This window comes from Furipterus horrens, unplaced genomic scaffold, assembly GCF_987537825.1.
Source record: "Furipterus horrens unplaced genomic scaffold, mFurHor1.1.pri manual_scaffold_10, whole genome shotgun sequence".
NCBI classification, from domain to species: domain Eukaryota; kingdom Metazoa; phylum Chordata; class Mammalia; order Chiroptera; family Furipteridae; genus Furipterus; species Furipterus horrens.
The window spans coordinates 72,752,762-72,771,103 of record NW_028327180.1 but is presented as its reverse complement, the minus strand read 5'-3'; the positions used below and the strand labels follow the sequence as shown (position 1 = coordinate 72,771,103).

Here is an 18,342-nt window from a genome sequence, read left to right as displayed (position 1 = left end):
CGGATGTCCAGCTGTTCTGGTCCCTGACTGTGGCACTTTGGGAAAACACGTGCACCTGCTTAGATCAAGCTTCAGCAGGGACATGGGTCTCTGAGCCCATAACACTCTCTGGAAGGGGCGTTTCACTGCTGCCCCAGACTTCCCAGACTTCTCTCCTGCTTGGCACCCCCCCTTCCTTGTTCCTGATCCCTAGATAGCATGACACAGCAGTGTTCTGGTAGAAGCAGCCAGGGGGCTTTCATCCAAGTCCTGGCAGGGTCCAGCAAAAAAAAAAAAGCCCAGAGACATCAAGGGTAAGGGAACTGCTATGAGCAATACGGTGTCCCCCCAAATTCATTGGTTCAAGTCCCATTATCCAGTACCTTTAAATGTACATAAGGTGTTTAAAGAGATGATTGTATTAAAATGAGGTCATTAGGATGAATCCTAATCCAATCTGTCTGGTCTCCTTATAAGAAGAGGAAGACCCATCAGGAGTGTGTATGAACAGAGGGGGAAGACCATTGAGGCCACGTTGAGAAGGCTGCCATCTGCAACACAAGGAGAGCGATCTTGGAAGTAATCATCCCTGCCAACACCTTAACTTTGGACCTCAGTGCCTAAGGCAGTGAGAAAAAAACTACTGTTTTTTAAGTGTGCAGCCCAGGGTATTTTGTTATGGCAGTCCTAGCAATGAATATAGAAACCACTTTGAAGTATGTCCCCAGAGCAACAAGTGGCCAAGTAAAACAGGGATGCCACCTGGCACAGTTAGGTGCTCCTAGGAGTATTATCAGTGGACCCACAGAGGCCCACAGGGTGGGACCAGCTGCATCCAAACACAGGAACCTCACTACCAAGGAAAATGGAGAGACCAAAGGTCAGACTTCAGTACTGGGTGCTGGCATGACCTACAAACAGATCAAGAAGTGTAAGCAGTCTCCCACCCCACAGGACCTGCACAGGGTACCAGACACCAGCGAGATCAGCTATGCCACAGCAGGGTCCATGGGACATGGCAACAAGGAGCCCCGCACCCTGCCCCAAGGCTATCTAAGCATCCTCTGGGCCCAGACAGATCAGCTAGTTTTAACTCCCAGGTCTGCTACTTTCTAGTTGTGTTTCTAATATGGAAAAACTAGTTATTGCCAATGTGTGCCTAAACAGTAATAAGTCACCATTTACAACACACTTGCTCTATGCCAGACACTATATAAAACACTCTACGTGTATTTTCTCATTGAATCCTTACAATGCCATGTCATAGATTCCAGTAGTCTATTTTACAGACAGGAAATTTGGACTTTGAGAGTTGAAGTGATTTGCCCAAGGACACATAATTGATAAAAACTTAAATCCAGGTTAGTCTAACTGCCAAGCCCTATGTTTAACCAGGATTCCCTACTAACATAAACCAAACCAGAGTGAAAAGAACAGGTGTACTCCAAGAGTATGTTCTTTGTTCTCTACTAGTTTGATTTCTCCCCTCAGTAATTTCATTCTACCAGCTACAACTGTTCCTTGAGTGAAAAGTATGTAGCATCCAGTGGGTCCTCAAAGTATGGACTGAATTGCCTTGCCCAGAGCTGGCAATTTCAAATGTATGTTTCTGGAGGGAAAATTCAGTGACTTACTCTCTAGTCCCCTGTGCTCTGTCTAGAGCTTGGTAAGATTACAGGGACTGTCAACCTGGCTGGTTCCTAAATTCAGCCTTCATCTCTCACATTCCACTTTCTAATTGCCTGATGAAAAGTTGCATAGAGCTATCTAGCCTACACTCTGAACTCAAACTTGTCCAAAACAGTTCAAAGGCTACATACTTTATAAGCCAGAATGTTGAGAAACAGACAGGATCAAAGCACAGAAAAGTGACCCATCTACTACTCTTCTTTCTTTTACTACCATCTACCTCTACTATAGCATTTACCTCACTCCTTACTGGACTGTAACCTTCTTCAGGGAAGGACCCATGCTTGGGACTACTAGCATCGTTCTTCACATAGACAGTTAAGATCATGGGAAACTATCTGTCAGGCACTGTGCTAATTAAGCACATTTTCTCTCAGTGCATCTTCACCAACTAGCATCACCATTCCAAACACCCAGGTAGGTTCAAGAATCTGAAGTCCTCTTCTACTCCCCTCTCTTAAATGAGTCATCTGTCCAGGTTTGTCTAACTCTTAACCAGAATGCTCTATTAACTCCCTACATATGAGCAAGTGCTAAGTGAATATGAACTATGATTTTTATTACATACATCATCATCCCCATTCCCTCCCCCTTCACACATAGGAAGCTAGCAAAAATTAAGACTATGCCCAGAAGAGCAAAATGTACAAAAAATACCAACTTGGTTTATTGGATAAAAACAGTGGCAAAATGGACATAGAGCCAAAAGTTAGAACAGGGCATTTTCACATCCTCCCCCAACTCAAAAACGTACTTCCCAACATTTGGGGCTAAGGTATTAGGGAGCCAGAGCCTCCTAAAATCCCTCACTCTTCACCTGCACTGGAAGCAAGGCCTGCAGTAGGAGAACCCAGGAGAAGAAGTCAGAGGCGACCTCAGTCCTGATTACTCCTTCATCCCTAAAACTCTGGGTTAGAGGGAAGCTGGTAAGGAATAAAGGGGCCAGAGGGCAGGGACTAGCATCTATGGCCCACTGCCCAAGATGTCTAGAGATAGCCATCTTTGTCCCCATCCAATCCCGAATAGGTATCATTGTCAGGTCTTGCAAGGGAGAAGAAAGAGGATAGTTGGTTTGAGAATAAGATGTGACCTCCTAATAGTCCCCCAGCATCGGTAAAACCAGTGAAAGTGACCACTCCACAGCTGGGGGGCCCACACCTTTTCCCTCCCACCCAATCAAGAGGTAAAAGGGAATTCCTTGGCGCACAGCAAGCCCAGCTGCTCTTAAATCTCCACATCGCTTTCCTTGTCATTGTCGTGGTCTCCATCATAGAACTCATTGGGTGCCTCTGGCCTGCAAGGCAAGGGGAGAGAGGTGAGGGCCCACCTTCCAAGTTCCACTATTTTCCCACACAGGCACCCTCTCTGGAGCCACTTCCCACACTCCTTTGTCAGGGAACCAGTCCTACCCTTATGTTGGTAGAGAATAATCACTAGTTATTCCTCCACTTGTGCAGTCAGTAAACATTTATTGAGACTGCTCTGTGCTAGAGACACTGTCATGAGCTTTAGCAATACAGTAGAGTAAGCCCGACAAAATTTCCGGCAATCCTCCAAAACTTACCTAATAAATGAAACTGACAATAACTGACAAAGTAAATAAATAAATAATAACTTCAGATGATGGAGAGCACTGTGAATATTTTAAAATGAAATAAGGGGAGATGTGACAGAGTGATGGAGGAAAAGAATAAAATTTCAGACAGGATTATTAGAAAAGGCTGTTAAAAGAAAGTGAGACGTAAAGTCTGAGAAGGAACTGGCCAGCCAAAGACCTCAGGAAGGCTGTTCAGAACTGAAAAAACAAACAAACAAACAAAACCCAAGTAATGAAGTTATAAGGTGGAAGTAGACTGATGCACTCCAGCAAGAGCAAGGAGACCAGGATGGCTGGGAGTAGTGTGCATGGAGGAGAGCAGTTAAAAGATGAGACCAGGGCTGTAGGTAAGGGCCAGCATGCAAGACCATTTGAAGTCATGGTCAGAAGCCTGCATTTTCTTCTAAGTGCAATGGACAGGAGAGTTGTATGCAGAAAAGGGACATGATATTATAAACCTGTCATGAGAAAACGGATGTGAAAGCCACACAGGGCCCAGTAAATACTCAATACCAGTTTATATCTTTTTGAAAATTATTCTCTAGGAGATTATGAATAACTGATAACTGAATTATCTTGTTCACAGGTGATAATTAAGAAGGGAAAAAAGTCATCAAAGAGGAGCTGGGGAGCTAAGTCAGGAAAAGCCCAATCTGCCTGGTAAGCAATGTCTCAATTACTTCTAAGTACACAAGGGTTCAAGGTGCGGAGTCAGAGACTCAGGTTTGAATGTCAGCCCTGATATTAAACTAGCTGTGGAACCTTCAGAAAGTTACTGAATCTCTCTGAGCCTTAGAACCCTCCTCTGGTACTTTAAGGGTAATAGCCACCTCTTAGGGTTGTCTGATGGCTCAGGCAACAGAATGATGACATGATGATATGTATTACTGTAAAACACTTAGTATTGAGTCTGGTGCTTAGCAAACCCACAAAAAGTGGTAACTCTTGTTACCACAATTCTGCAAATGACATGCAAGCTAAAGACATAGGCAGCAAAGGACAGGAATTCAGTGGGCAGTCTGACAGTGAGGTAGGGCTCAGGACAGGAAGAGGCCTAAGGCTTCTGCTGGCTGTTGAGAGGGGAGGAAATAATGCACACGTTAGGCCAAGATATCAGACTGGAAAGATAGATGAAAAGGCCCCACTTTGCCAAAAGGAAGAACTTAGATACAGGTTTTTACCTTTCTTTAAGGCAAAGAAAATCAATTTCCAGATTTTAGACCTCAGAGACCTGGAGAAGCTGAGGAGATGATGGGTCAAAAAGGAATTCCTAAGGCCAGAGATTCAGATACTTCCTCAACCAGGAGTGGGAATGAGGGGAAATGCATGGAGGAAGGTTGGAGTAGTCCCAAGGGTCCAAGCAGTAAAGTCCAGGTCCAGAGGATGGACCTGGAAGCTTAAACTCTAAGAGAAGTAGGTTCTGGAAGGGACTGAGAAGTCCATCAGACTCTGCAGCAGAGCCAGCTCACAGCTCTAATGCTGCATGGGAGCAGGACCAGATGTCCTGTGAGTGTCCAGCTGTGGTTATCGTTCAGTCACGTACAGAAATCTGTTCTCCATTAAGTGCGTGTCTCTCTGCACTTCTGGATTCTACTGTCTTTCCCCTTCATTTTTCAGAAAAGCCTGTTTTGAAATTAAAAAAATAAATTCTATCCTAGACTTTTCCCCCCTAATTCATTGCATCTGTAAATATTTTAGCATCTAAGAAAGATATAGACTTTTAAAAAAATAACAATACAATTATCATACCTGAAAAAATTAAGAGAGGAAAGAAACCAAAGGGCCTTAGATAGCAGTATATGGGCAGTGACCTGTCCAGCTCAGAACCTGGAAGACGCTAGCAAGAATATAAACTGTTACAGAATTTTTGGAAGGCAATTTGGCAGCAGATATTTCAAAATTTAGTGCACACAGCTTTTGACCAGCAGGAATAATTCTAAGAATCTAATCTACTCAAGCAAGCATGTAAAGATATACATGTAAAGGAGTTCATTGCCACATTCTTTGCAATAATGAAAAAAATGATAAATATGTAAATGTCCATCAATGGTACTTGGTTAAATGAGGCTACATCCACACAATGGAATAATTTTACAGCTGATAAAATGAAGCAGATCTATATATACTGACATGGGAAGATATTCATTACCTTGTTAAAAAAAAAAGAAAGAAAGAAAGAAGGAAAGAACCAAGTGTAAGTTGTAGAGCAACCTATATAGAATGATCCAACATGTATTAAAAAAAAAATTATACAAACTGAGAATGACTGTGTATGTCATTTGTGTTTTTGTGTTGATCTGTGCATGTTGAACAGTATACTTGTAATCTATAGAAAAAAATCTATCTGAAAAGATACAAACCAGACTAACAGAAGTTACTTTGTGGAATGGGTCTGGGATTCTGTAAATGCGAACTTAGTATGTTTTGGGGCTGTTTAAAATTTTACAATACCCCTGGCTCATGTGGCTCAGTGGATTGAGTACTGGCCTGCAAACTGAAAGGTTGCCGGTTCAATTCCTGGTCAGGTCACAGGCCTGGGTTGCAGGCCAGGTCCTCAGTTGGGGGTGTGCAAGAAGCAACCGATAGTTTTATCTCTGGCACATCAACGCTTTTGTCTCTTTCTCCCTCCCTTCCCCTCTCTACAAAAGTAAATAAACAAAATACTCTAACCATCTCATTTAAAGAAAATAAATAAATAAATAAAATTTTTACAATAAATACATGTTACTTATATCATTAAAAACAGGGCAAAAAGAAAAATAAAAGTATGAAATAGCAACAGACCAAAGAGCAGGCATACTATAGGAGGTAAGCCAGGGACAATTAAGCTATTGGCTCAGTTTACTTCTCCCCCTTCACCTCCCTGACAAGCCTGTGAGAATCCCCGCTCTCCAGCCCCTGCCCCAGACCTGCTATAGTTCTCCTCAGGACCCCTCTCCTCTGCATCAGCCTCATCGGTCCTGTCATAGGTCAGGAGGTCTGCGGGCACATCATGGATCTGGACACTAGGTGCATGGTTTAGCATCTTCAGGTTTTCAAAGATGGTCTGGCGGATCTGGTCCAGATACTGGTTGAGGATGAGGAATGGAGAGTGAGCAGCTCCCAGTGATTCAGGGCATCCACCCTTCTAGCTGCCTTTCACCCCTACCATCCTAGTTTTAATCCCATTTGAATCTTAGTTTGAGTCCCCCAACTGATAAGTGTCCCTCCTCCCCTCCCGATTGCCTCTACTTTAACACAGGCTGCCTCCTCGCTGGTAACAGTGAGAGTGATGACTAAGAACCTTCTTCTCTGGTTTCTCCAATTTCCCACATCCTGGACCTCTCCTAGGCTCCCCTACTCTTGTCCTCAGCTTCTCTGAACTACTGACCTGGCGTGAGTTCTGATTCTCAATGCGGGTACTGACATCTGGATGGAGCGTGAAGTCTGGGGCAAAGTACTCGAAGTACTCTTAGGAGGGAAAACAAGATTAGAAGGAGATGGTATGCCTCAGACAGGCAGGTAGGTCCCAAGATTTCCCAATCTCTTCCCTTCCCATCCAAAATTCCTACATTAGAGTTGCCTAATCTTTTCATTGCTCTGAGCTCAGGGGTTTAATCTGCAGAGCTCTGAGAATATCAACTTTCACTCTCCCTTAAAAGCAAGCCATTGTGGGGTCTTGGGAGAATGGCTTTCCTGGTGTTGGGGTATCATGGGGTGGTCCTTACCACTATAGGGAAGCTCCTCACTAATGGCCTCTTCCACCAGCAGCGATGTCTCATATGTCCTGAAACCAACCAGCAGAAGTGGGCAGGCTGAGTAAGTGGGCTGAAGGGGCCACTTGGTCATCTCTCAGGGAGCCCCTAGCTCACATGGGACAATGGAAGAGGAAAATCAGGGGGCCTGCTTACCAGCAGCGGGCAACATTTCGGACAGTATAGCCACCACCACCTAGCACCAATAGAGGGATATTGAAGCTCTTGACATATTCGACACATTCCCTGTTAAAAGAAACCGAAGAACAGATAAAGGTAGTTATCAAAAGCCAAAGTAGACACCTCTCGGTATTGTCTGGAAAGGGGCATGAGGAAACAAGAAAAGGTTCTGTATCTTGATCTAGGCAGTGACAGTCACTGAGTTATATCCTTGAGATACATGTACTTTATTGTTTCTGTTGTGTCTCAAAAAAGAAAATTTAAATAAAGTATACTCCTACTTCTGTCCTGCTCTATACCCACCCTGGAACCCTACATGTTAATCAGCTGTTTTCATCCATGCGCCAGCAAGTGCTATCAGTTCTAAAGCCAAAATATAACTCAAATCATCCACATCTCTCCGTCACCACCTCCTCCACCTTAGCCCAGGCACCACATCCCCTACCTATACAACATCAATAGCTTTCTAACTGATTTTCCAGCTTCCACTCCTGTCTCCCCAACCCAAACCTTTCTCCAATCAGCAGTCAGAAACATGAGTCAGATCATGGCACTGCCCTGCTTAATATGTTTCAACGGTTTTCCATCCTATTTGAAATATAATCTAGACTCCTTACCAGGGTCTAAAAGCTCTGGTCACCCTCACCACTGCCGATTTCTCAGACCTCACCTCAAACCGCCGCCAGCTCGCTCCCCGTGTTCCCACCTCACTGGTTTTCCTTCATCTCCTCCGCACACCAGCCCTTCCCTGCCTCACAGCCTCTGTGTGGGCCCTGCCCACCACCTGGGACAGACTTCTCTCTGCTCTTCCTATGGCTCACTCCTTTCAGCCTTCAGGTCTCAGTCCAAATTTCAACTCCTCAGAAAATCCTTTCCAAATCCTGCTATCTAAAGTAGTCCCCCACTGTTAACCTGTATCGTAGCTTCCTATCTTTTCCCTTCATAGGATTTATAACAATCTACTTGGTTTGCTTACTTATGTTTTATCTGTTTCTTACACTAAACTGTCAAGTCATGGGAGTTTCCCCAATGGATCCCCATATCCTTGTACAATGCCTGGAACATAATACATGCTTAACAAAAACTTATTGTGAATGAATGACCACCTGGGAAACCCTGTTCAAGGTGACCTTTCTGATTCTAGTACAATTTGTACCTATTTTTTATTCCCAAGAAGAGGAGAGGCCCATTCTCCAACCACTCCCTCTCTGTATGGGGGTCCAGGCCACTTGAAAACCTGGGGGAGTCAAAGGAGAACAAGTCTCACCCATGTCCTCGAATGCTGAGGTTGAAGCAGCCCAATCGATCACAGCCTAGAGAGTCAGCTCCACACTGCAAAAAGCAAGCCCAGGCAGCTGCAGTAAGATAACTGATCAGAATGCCCCAGACAGTCTTCCCTTCCCCACCAGCCTAGAGGCTCCCTTCTCCCTGCTCTCTTCCCCCAAGCCTAGGCAGAGCCGTCCTGACCACCCACTGGAAGTATTACCTGGAGAACAATGCACGTGGGTTGGTAGAAGTCCACCACTTGGTTAATAACCGGCTGGAAAAGGTGTTTGTAACCTGAGAGAGGGCCAAAGATGGGCACCTGGCACCCCAAGGGGATGGGGAGACAGGGAACAAAAGGAAAAAGGGGGTTGAGAGAGCATATAGCCCAGGAAAGGGGCAACCCAAGGAACCAAACCATTGGTTCTAAACTTCTAGAGGGGGTCCCAGACCCCTTGGAGTGACAGGTGAAAGCTAATGACCCTTGTTCCAGAAAAACGCACATACATATAATGTGCTGCACAGTTTCCAGGGAAAGGGGCTCGTGGTCTCTCAGAAGGCCATTCATCCTTAAGGACACCTGGTCCAAGAGTAGACCATTCAGGCAGAAGAGGTTAGTTCCAGGAGAGAAAAAAGGGCCCAGTGAACCGGGAGAAGACTTCAGTACTTACTTTGGTCATCAATGCCATCCCGCAGGGGCACATTGAGACAATAATAGCGGCCACTCTCTGCTCCAACTTCATACATGTCACCTACAGGGAAATGGGAGGTGGGGGGTGGCAGCCATGCATGTGGAGGCACCCACAACTGCTTCAACCCCAGCCAACACTGAAGGCCTCTCACTCCATTTATGTACCTGCACCATAGACCCCCCCTAGAGCCACTAAGTCTCCTGCAGCTTGCATTCACTCAACAATAGTTTTTGAGGGCCTACTATGAATCAAGCTGTATACTAGGCATGGGGGATATACAAGAGAACCAGTGAAATGAAGGCAATCCCACTAAGCTTTTATTTTGGGGGGTGAGCATAACGAAGGAGACAGTAAACAAAACAAAACAAAACACTACAACAAATACAAATAGCAGTGTGTGCCCTGTGAGAAACAAGCAGAGTGAGGTGAGACAGTAATGGGGAAGGAGGTGACTACTTTCTCTGGGTGGTTAGGACAGGCTTCTCTGAAGAGGGGCATCTGAGCTGAGACATGAAGGCTGAGAAGGAGGCAGTCATGGTAAAGAGCTGAGAGGTGCTAAGGGGATAGACATTTCTATTCCCATACCTGTGCCGGGGAAGAAGTAGTTTCCGTATTTGTGGAAGGACACTGTCATGACTCGGTCAGTGAGGTAGAAGGCTTCCTGAACCCCATCACCATGGTGGATGTCAATATCAATGTAGAGCACCCGAGGGTGGTACCTGGGGCGAGGGCAAAGCCAGGGTCTCAGGCAGGGGTGAACCCCAGGAACAAAACCCCCCAGACACTCCTCCCAAACACAAGGTTTTGGATTATGAAGACTTTGCTTCCACCCAATTCCATCCAAGTCACCTGAAACCTAACACCACCAGTTCCCTAAGGGCAACCCTGGGGCTCCAGGCTGGAGGCAAGGACAGGAGAGGGATGTGCAGAGAAGGCTGAAATGTGAGCAGGCAACAGGGAATCTGTAGCAGAGCACAGGAAGAAGCAGCCTGAGTAAAGCATAAAGAACTTGGAAGAAGCTAGTATGGAGGCGGAGGTGGAGGTGGAGGTCAAGGTCAGGGTCAGGGCCAGGGCAACTGAGATCTCCTCACCTAAGAGTCTCATAAGCCCCTCCATCTCTCCCCAGACTACTTACTTGAGCAGCTCCAGGATGCCAATCACAATGTCATTGACATAGCAGAACCCAGAGGCCTACGGTAAGACAGTGGTCTTATAAAAAAAGGAACAATTCCTCCACCCAGCTGTCCTCTACTGTCATCCTGAACACCAACCCCAGAGTGGCCACTGTCTTCCCCATTGCCTCCTCACTCACCTCAAACTTCTTGGCATGGTGCAGACCACCAGCCCAGTTAATGGCAATATCACAGATCTGAAAAACAAACACCCAACTCACAATCCTCCTGCCTACCACCAAAGGTCAGAGCTCATGGTCAGGGTCAAGGCCTTGAGTCCAGTGACCCAGAGAAAGGGGGAAGGGCACCCGGGGCTGTGGTCACCTTGTTGTTCAGCTGGGTTGCTCCTTGCAGAGATGCACCCGTGTAACGGGAACAGAACTCAAAGAGCCCGGGAAACACTGGGCTGCAGGGAAGAGAAGCAAGTTGAAGCCCTTTTACCTCTGTCTAGGCCTTCCTACAACCCCGCTGCCCAAACCCTTCCAACTTCCATTCTTCAATAACCCGCTCCCCTCCTCCTGCACATCCAAGTTATCTGAAAATTTATTCAACAAATATTTTGGAACAAACCACGTACCAAGCCCTGTGCGAGGCACTGATGGGAAATAAAGAGAAGTTTGCACCCTAGCTAGAAAGAAGCAGTCAGCTCTAGGTACTTGAGTGTACACACAAAAGGAAAATAAGCTGAAAGAGAACATCAGCTCTATTTTTCTTAGAAGCTTTTTCTAGGATGGCCAGTTCAATACCTGGTCAGGGCACATGCCTGCATTATGGGTTCGGTCCCTAATCAGGGCACATGCGAGAGGCAGCCAATAAATGTTTCTCTCTCTCTCTCTCTTTCCCTCCCTCCCCCCCCTAAAAGTAAATAAATAAAATCATTTTAAAAAGATTCTTGTGTATCACATTTTAATATAATGTTCAATAATATTCTTTATAATTACATATTTTAGTTATATTCCTATAGTATACACAAAATAGTAATACTAATACGATAACCCACAAAAAGCTTTTAACACAGTGTATAAAAACTAGTATGCCTTTAATAAGTGTTATCTATCATTATTACCATATTCATTCTTTTTTTTTTTTAATTGGCTTGAAGCCAGACACAAAAGGTTACATACTATAGGGCTACATTTAAATGCACTCAGGAAAAGGCAAAATATTGGGACAGACCTCAGATCAGCAGTTTCCTAGAGTTAAAATGAAAAGAAGAGATTGACTCCAAACAGGCATGAGGGACCTTTGAGGGAAATTGACCTTTCTGTCAAAACTCTCAGAACTATATACCTAAAATGGTTGCATTTTACTGTATGCAAATTATACTTTCATAAACCTGACCTTCAGAAAACGAAATGCAGCTTCTGGCCAAGATGGAGATGTAGGAGGACACACTTCGCCTCCTCACACAACCATAAGGATTACAACTACCTCACAGAACTGCCAGAAAATCTGTATGGAAGTCCAACAACCAAAGATTTAAAAAGGAAGTATTCATCCAGAAGTGTAGGAGGGTCGGAGCCAGGGAGCCAGGGTAGAGAAGACGTGGTGTGGTGGAGGCCAGGCAGTGGCAAGGCAGTGTCTGTGGCCAGCCAGGGGAGCAAGTGGTCACACATTATAAAAGCTGGAAGGGATACTCGAGGAGCAATCCCACTCCCAGGCCAGATCACGCAATTCACAGTTCCAGCGCTAGGAAGATAAAGTGTCATTGCTTCTGGCTGTGAAAACCAGTGGGGGTTGGGGCTATGAAAGAAATGGACTCTGTCTCAGCAGAGTTAGTTTATAGGGCCCCCATGGTCCTAGAACATATGCAAGCCTAGTGACTCTGGGAACCATCACCAGGGCAACAGCTAGAGGGGCGCTGGTTGCATACAGTAAGTGGGTAAAGTGACTGGAAACAGGGTGAGTGCTGAGCAAGCAATATTGTTCCCTCTCTGGCCCCTTTCTCACATACATCACCACAAAGTAGTGAAACTGGTCACCCAGCACTGACAAACTGAGGAGACAGAGAATTATGGCCCAAACAAGGGAGCTGATCAAGGCTCCAGGGGGTAAACTAAGCGAGGAGGAGGGAGCCAACCTATCAGACATGGAGTTCAAAACACTGGTGACCACAATGCTCAGAGAAATGATTGAGTACAGCAAACACATAAGGAAAGAAGTGAAGGCTACACTAAGTGAAATAAAGAAAAATCTACATGGAACCAAAAATGTAGGAAAGAAAGCAGGGGTTCAAATCAATGAATTGGAACATAAGGAAGAAATAAACAGTGAACCAATACAAAATGAAAAATCAAGAATTCAAAAAAATGAGGAGCGAATAAGATATCTCCAAAAGTGCCAACATCCAAATCACAGGGGTGCCAGAGGAGAAGAGGAAAGGCAAGAAATTGAAAACTTATTTGAAAAAATAATGAAAGAAAACTTTCCTAATTTGGTAAAGGAAATAGACATACAAGTCCAGGAAGCACAGAGAATCCCCAACAAGTTGGACCCAAAGAGGACCACACCAAGACATATCATAATTAAAATGCCAAAGGATAAAAATTAAAAGGGAATTTTAGAAGCAAAAAGAGAAAAGCAGAGTTATCTACAAAGGAGTTCCCATAAGACTATCAGCTAATTTCTCAAAAGAAACTTTGCAGGCAAGAAGGGGCTGGAAAGAAGTACTCAAAGTGCTGAAAAGTAAGGACCTACAACCAAGATTATTCTATGCAGCAAAGCTATCATTTAGAATAGAAGGGCAGATAAAGTGCTTCCCAAACAAGGGAAAGCTATAAGGAGTTCATCATCACCAAGCCCTTGTTATGTGAAATGTTAAAGGAACTTATTTAAGAAAAAGAAGATCAAAACTATGAACAGTAAAATGACACCAAACTCTCAACTATCAACAAATGAATCTAAAAAACAAAACAAACTAAGCAAATAACTAGAACAGGAACAGAATCATAGGTATGGAGATCATTTGGAGGGTTATCAGTGGGGAGGGGGAAGAGGGAGAATGGGGGAAGAGGTGCAGAGATTAAGAAGCATAATTAGTAGGTACAAATTAGACAGGTATGTTAAAAAGAGTAAAGGAAATGGAGAGACTAAAGAACGTACATGTATGACCCATGGACATGAACTAAGGGGGGTGGGATTGCAGGAGGAAAGGCAGGTACTGGGTGGCGGGGGGGCAAAGGGGAAAAAATGGAACTGTAATAGCATAATCAATAAAATATACTCGAAAAAAATAGTAAAGAAAATGCTTTTAAAAAAATCCTGTTTTAGGTCTCCAAGAAAATAGTGCAGCTGACACATTTGACTATGTGAAAAAGAAAATTGTAGGGAGTTTTATAGTTTCTCAAAGACTTTGAGAATGATTTGTGATCGACTCATAGACAAGCAAATAAATAATGCAATTATCAGCTCCAGGAAAAACAAAAAGTTGTGCAAGACAAAGATTAAATTATAGTATCCTACTGGGTTCAACACTAAAAGAATTTTCAAAGTTATAATAATATAAACATAGAATATTTATTTGCAGCGCAAAGGGCCCAGGGATAGGATTCCCTAAGTGCAGAAACAGCTCTCTCAGGGCCCCAGCTGTGGCCTAAGAACTGACCCTGCATTCACAGACCTATAAAGTGATCTCAGAAGTAGCACCAACAGCAATAACAAAAAACCAAGTAACCTCCTTCAGTAGCCCGTGACTAAACACCAAATGACAGTGTAGTGTGTGCAAGACCTCTGAAGCTGGTGTGGTCAAGAAAGGCTTTGTGGTGTGAAACTTCCTGGTGGTACGAAGGCTGGCAAGGCCTTGGAGAGGATGAAGGGGAAATATAAGGCATTGCAGGAGGTACCTATGCAGCAGGGGCGTAGAGGTAAGAATGGAAGGTGTTCAATGCCAGCCTAAGGAGCTGGCATCTGTTTCTCCAGCCCAGGCTACTTCTATTGGTAGGATATTTTAGGGAAACAGATTAATGTAGTATTTAAAAACCTAGGCTCTGGATCTGAATTGTGCCACCTCCACTAACCAGTTATGTGACTCAAGCTAAGTTACCTAAATCTCTAACTTCAGTAACCAACACCAGGAAAAGGATTATTACATCTCAGGGTTAGTGTGAGAATTAAGCGGATGTAGCAGCAACCCCTCAGCATAGCAGAGTAAGTATTTAATAAATGGCAGCTGTTGTAGGAAACTCTACAGGATCAACAGGCTGGTCTCTTCAGGAATTAAATCCAAGGGAAAGAAGTGTTACAGATTAAGTATTAAGAGATATGTCAACCAAATACAATGTGTAAATCTTGTTTAGATCCTAATTAAAATCAACTGCAAAAAAAGAAAAATTGTAAGACAATTGGAGAAATTTGAATACTGACTGCATATCTGATGATATTAAGGAATAACTGCTAGTTTTTTAGATGTGATAATACTGTGTATTTTTAAAGAGTATAATTTGGAGATACATAAAGTATTCACAGATAAAAGAATGTGACATCTGGGAACTGTTTTAAAATAATCTAACGTGAGGGGATACAGATGAAAATTGGCCATCTGTTTGTGTTACAGCTGCATGATAGATATACATATGGGGTTTGCTGTACTATACTTTCAGAAATCAGAGAAGGAAAACTCTGACTCCAAAAAACCTCCGCTGCCTTGCGGCATACCTCTTCAGGGGAAAGGCTAAGGGAGTAAACCCCGACAGAAAATCCGGAGCCGGAGTCCCTAAGGCGGTTTGACGTTGTAGTCAACACCGGCAACTCCTGCGGCGCACCTGAACCCAAGCTGTATTGACTCCGTCTTTCCCTTGGACCCTTCAGCTGCGAAGAGAGGGGGGGTCTGCTGCATGGGCAACAGCAGACCCTCCATATCACCCTGCCCAGGCTCTGTAGCTTCAGCGTCATCGCATGATGTCGATTCAACAAGGGAGGAGACAGATACCATGTCACTCCCGAGTCGGACTGCACAGCCATTCTTGGCGGTGCAGATAGACTCTTAAGAAGCTACACCATCGTCTCTCAAGACGGACGGCTGCCGACGACGACTTTCAGAAATGTTTGAAATTTTCCCTAGTAACAAGTTTAGCACTGGCTGGTGCAGCTCAGTGGATTGAGTGCCAGCCTGAAAACCAAAAGGTCGCTGGTTCGATTCCCTGTCAGGGTACATGCCTGAGTTGTGGGCCAGGTCCCCAATTTGAGGCTTGCAAAAGGCAACCAACTGATCTTTCCCTCCCTCTCTTTCTTCCTCCCTTCCCCTCTCTCTGAAAATAAATAAAATCTTTAAAAATAAAAATAAATTTCAAAATAAATTGAGTAAATGGTAGCTGTTATGGCCAATATATTTTCATGAACGCATACTAGAATGGAAGCAAGGACCATGGCTTATCTTTCTAGTCCACTCCCTTCCCCACAGGGTCTAACTCTGAGTTTTCTTGGTATGGTACAATCATATAAACCTGATCATATCTACTCATTCTTCATTTTTAAAACTTTGAATACCTCCCTCTACTTTCGGGGTAAAAACTCCAATTCATCATAGGACTGTCTACTTTTTCAAGGCCCTGCCTATCACTTCAGCCTCAATTCAGATCACTCTTCTCTTCATATTCTGCAGTTGGCCATTTTTCGGTTCCTCAAATGAGTCAGACTCTATCCCACCACAGATCCTGGCACATGTCATCCCAACTGCCCATGACATTTGTCCTTTCACTCTCTCTCCTCCCAACCATCTGTTACCTAATTACCTCCTACTCTTTCTTCAGATCTCAGCTCAATTTTCATTACTTCCTCTAGGAAGCCTCCACTGACCAGAGCCCAAAAACTGGGTAATTTTCCCTCATATACACACTTATGCACTGTCATGTACTTCTCCTTCATAGGACTTAGCACAATTGTAATATTAAAATTTTACTGTTGTTGATCATTGCATCTCCAGCATCTGGCACAGGGCCTGGCCTAGAGCAAATGACCAATAATATTTGTTGAATAAACCAATGAGTAAATGATGACTCACTGAGTCATACTCTTCCCACTTACTGCCTGCAAGACCTCACTCAAGTGTTCTTCTTGAAATGCCTGGCATCAAAAGTCCTAATCCTCTCACCAATCATCGCCCACGTTGAAAGCATTAAGGCTCTTGGTGAAGCCTTGCATATTGGTGGGGCTGACTCTCTGCAGGAAGTCAATGTAGTCCTCAGAGTGGAAGCGGCACATGTCATGCTGGGAGGCCTGGTATGGCTTGAAGACCTCAGGATAGAAACACAAGGTAAATCCAGGCAGGGTCGGTCCCAATCATGGGGTTGAGACTGCCCACACTGTACCAGCCCTGGGGACTATCCAAAACCACACCCAGCAGTCCCTTTACCCTCAATTCTTGTTATAGTCATTATGAGGCAAAGGTCAGTGAAGAAAAGAGGCTCTGTTAAGCCAGGTGGTTTATGATGATCAAGCCCCCTAAAGATCACTGGGCTTGCTTTTTCCTTCCCACCTCCATCATAGCCTTTCCTACTTTTTCAATCATGAACCCGGATCTACCTGACCTGTTCCCTGTATCTCCTGTTCCTGATTCTCTCCATACTCGTCTCCTCCTTTGGGCTCTGATTCTGCCTTCTCTGTGTCTGAAGTCTTTATTTCGAAATCAAATATGGGATGTATGAGAATCTTCTAATCAAAACCCAAAGTACCCAGGTGCTAAGCCAGAGATTTCTCCTTTGAGGGGGTTCACACTCTTGTTAGAAACTGACCAAGACCAAAAAGCTTTTCTCTCCTCAGAAAATGGACACAGGTACATACCAGCAGAAGGTTTCAAGGAATTCATAGATTCATGTACTAACATCACCTCAGTCTTTTCTATGACCAACTCACTTGTCTATGCCTCAGCATAAGCACTGGACACTCATTTATACAGTTAACTAATTCCCCTTGCAACACATGAGGGCTGAGCTTAAGTGTTATAACCGCATATCACAGCTACAAATTCCAAGCTGGGGACAGACAGCATGCGTGTAACCGGAATATAAAGGGTTGAGTAGTGATTATCCATGCAGGAGTATTCTAGGTTAAAAAGGGAATACCCAGGACATCTGCTGCTCTCTCTCTCTCTCTCTCTCTCTCTCTCTCTCTCTCTCTCACACACACACACACACACACACACACACACACACACATTTATACATAGGGCTATGGTCCTCCCTGGAGCTCCAGCTCCTGGTTGGTGCAAAAGGGCTGCAGAGAAGGGGTGGGAACTGAGGGTAAACCTCACATCCAGATACAGTAATCCAGCACCCTCTCCCTTCCCTGAGGCCACAACACTGGCTAGGTAGAAAAACACCTTCTGTCTCCAAACCAGCCCCACTCCACCCTACCTCTAGGCTGTTACCCACCTGCTGTCAAAGGGTGGCTGACCTAACTAGGGTGAAAGAGTAACTCCCATTAAGTCTGTGGGTGCACTCACCAACACTCTGCATATGGCGGGCTGTGGGGGTGGGCGGGGCGGGTTGTTTCTGGTTACTTCTATCCAGCCTCCCCCCAACCCCCACTCTTGGGGTGGGTCTCGCTTGGCGCATTCAGTGCGGCCTAACTAGCTCTAGGACCGCAGCTCGCCCCCACCCTCAGTCCCCAGGAGAGGCGCCGGAACTCACGATCATCTTTTTATAGAGACCGTAGTGCAGGACCAGACTGTGGGTCAGTGCCAAGCGGTGGGGCTTCATAGGGTGCCCAGCCCCTGGGGGAAGGAGAAGAGAGTTCGTCAGTTCTCACCCTGGAGTTGTAGCCTCAGCCTCGGAACCTCCACGTCCCTAAACTCCTCGCGTACCACCTGGTCCCCTCACCGTAGTGGAAGTTGCCCACGTCGGGGTCGTAGAAATAGGCCACGGTTTTGGCCATGGTGCCCGCGGGACCAGGCCCCGAGCCTCAGCAGCCCGCCTCCCGTCTGCCCCACCTCTCGTCGTACGTACTGCGTATGCACGCAGTCTGCCTCTGCGGAACCGGTCGCCCAGGCCCCGCCTCCCTAGACTACGCCCCGACCACGCCCCCCTGCGGAGTTCGGCGGC

The 18,342-nt window shown here is 45.1% G+C and overlaps 1 protein-coding gene across 3 annotated transcripts; it reads right to left on the bottom strand.

The window, feature by feature from the left end:
* Nucleotides 1-2,313: 2,313 nt before the first annotated feature.
* HDAC3 (histone deacetylase 3) lies at nt 2,314-18,237 on the bottom strand. Of its 3 annotated transcripts, none has more exons than XM_090288128.1 (15): nt 18,121-18,237; nt 17,932-18,014; nt 16,395-16,537; nt 10,631-10,712; nt 10,447-10,503; nt 10,270-10,325; nt 9,720-9,853; nt 9,114-9,194; nt 8,666-8,739; nt 8,447-8,511; nt 7,156-7,245; nt 6,973-7,031; nt 6,636-6,715; nt 6,175-6,332; nt 2,314-2,962 (listed from the first exon to the last, which is right to left on the bottom strand). In XM_090288128.1, the coding sequence occupies exons 1-15, from the start codon at nt 18,173-18,175 to the stop codon at nt 2,893-2,895; spliced, it is 1,287 nt and encodes a 428-aa protein (XP_090144254.1). In that variant the 5' UTR covers nt 18,176-18,237; the 3' UTR covers nt 2,314-2,892. The 3 variants fall into 3 exon arrangements, with proteins under 3 accessions (XP_090144254.1, XP_090144255.1, XP_090144256.1); XM_090288129.1 differs by having other exon boundaries at nt 18,105-18,124; XM_090288130.1 differs by lacking the exons at nt 17,932-18,014; nt 18,121-18,237 and adding an exon at nt 18,050-18,102.
* Nucleotides 18,238-18,342: the final 105 nt, after the last annotated feature.

Coding starts and splice junctions, on each gene's coding strand:
- HDAC3 (XM_090288128.1), bottom strand. CDS start 18,175: ATGGCCAAAACCGTGGCCTATTTCTACGACCCCGACGTGGGCAACTTC. Junction 9,854..10,269: donor GGCATCCTGGAGCTGCTCAA/GTAAGTAGTCTG, acceptor CCCTCGCCCCAG/GTACCACCCTCGGGTGCTCT. Junction 8,740..9,113: donor GGATGGCATTGATGACCAAA/GTAAGTACTGAA, acceptor GCCCTCTCTCAG/GTTACAAACACCTTTTCCAG.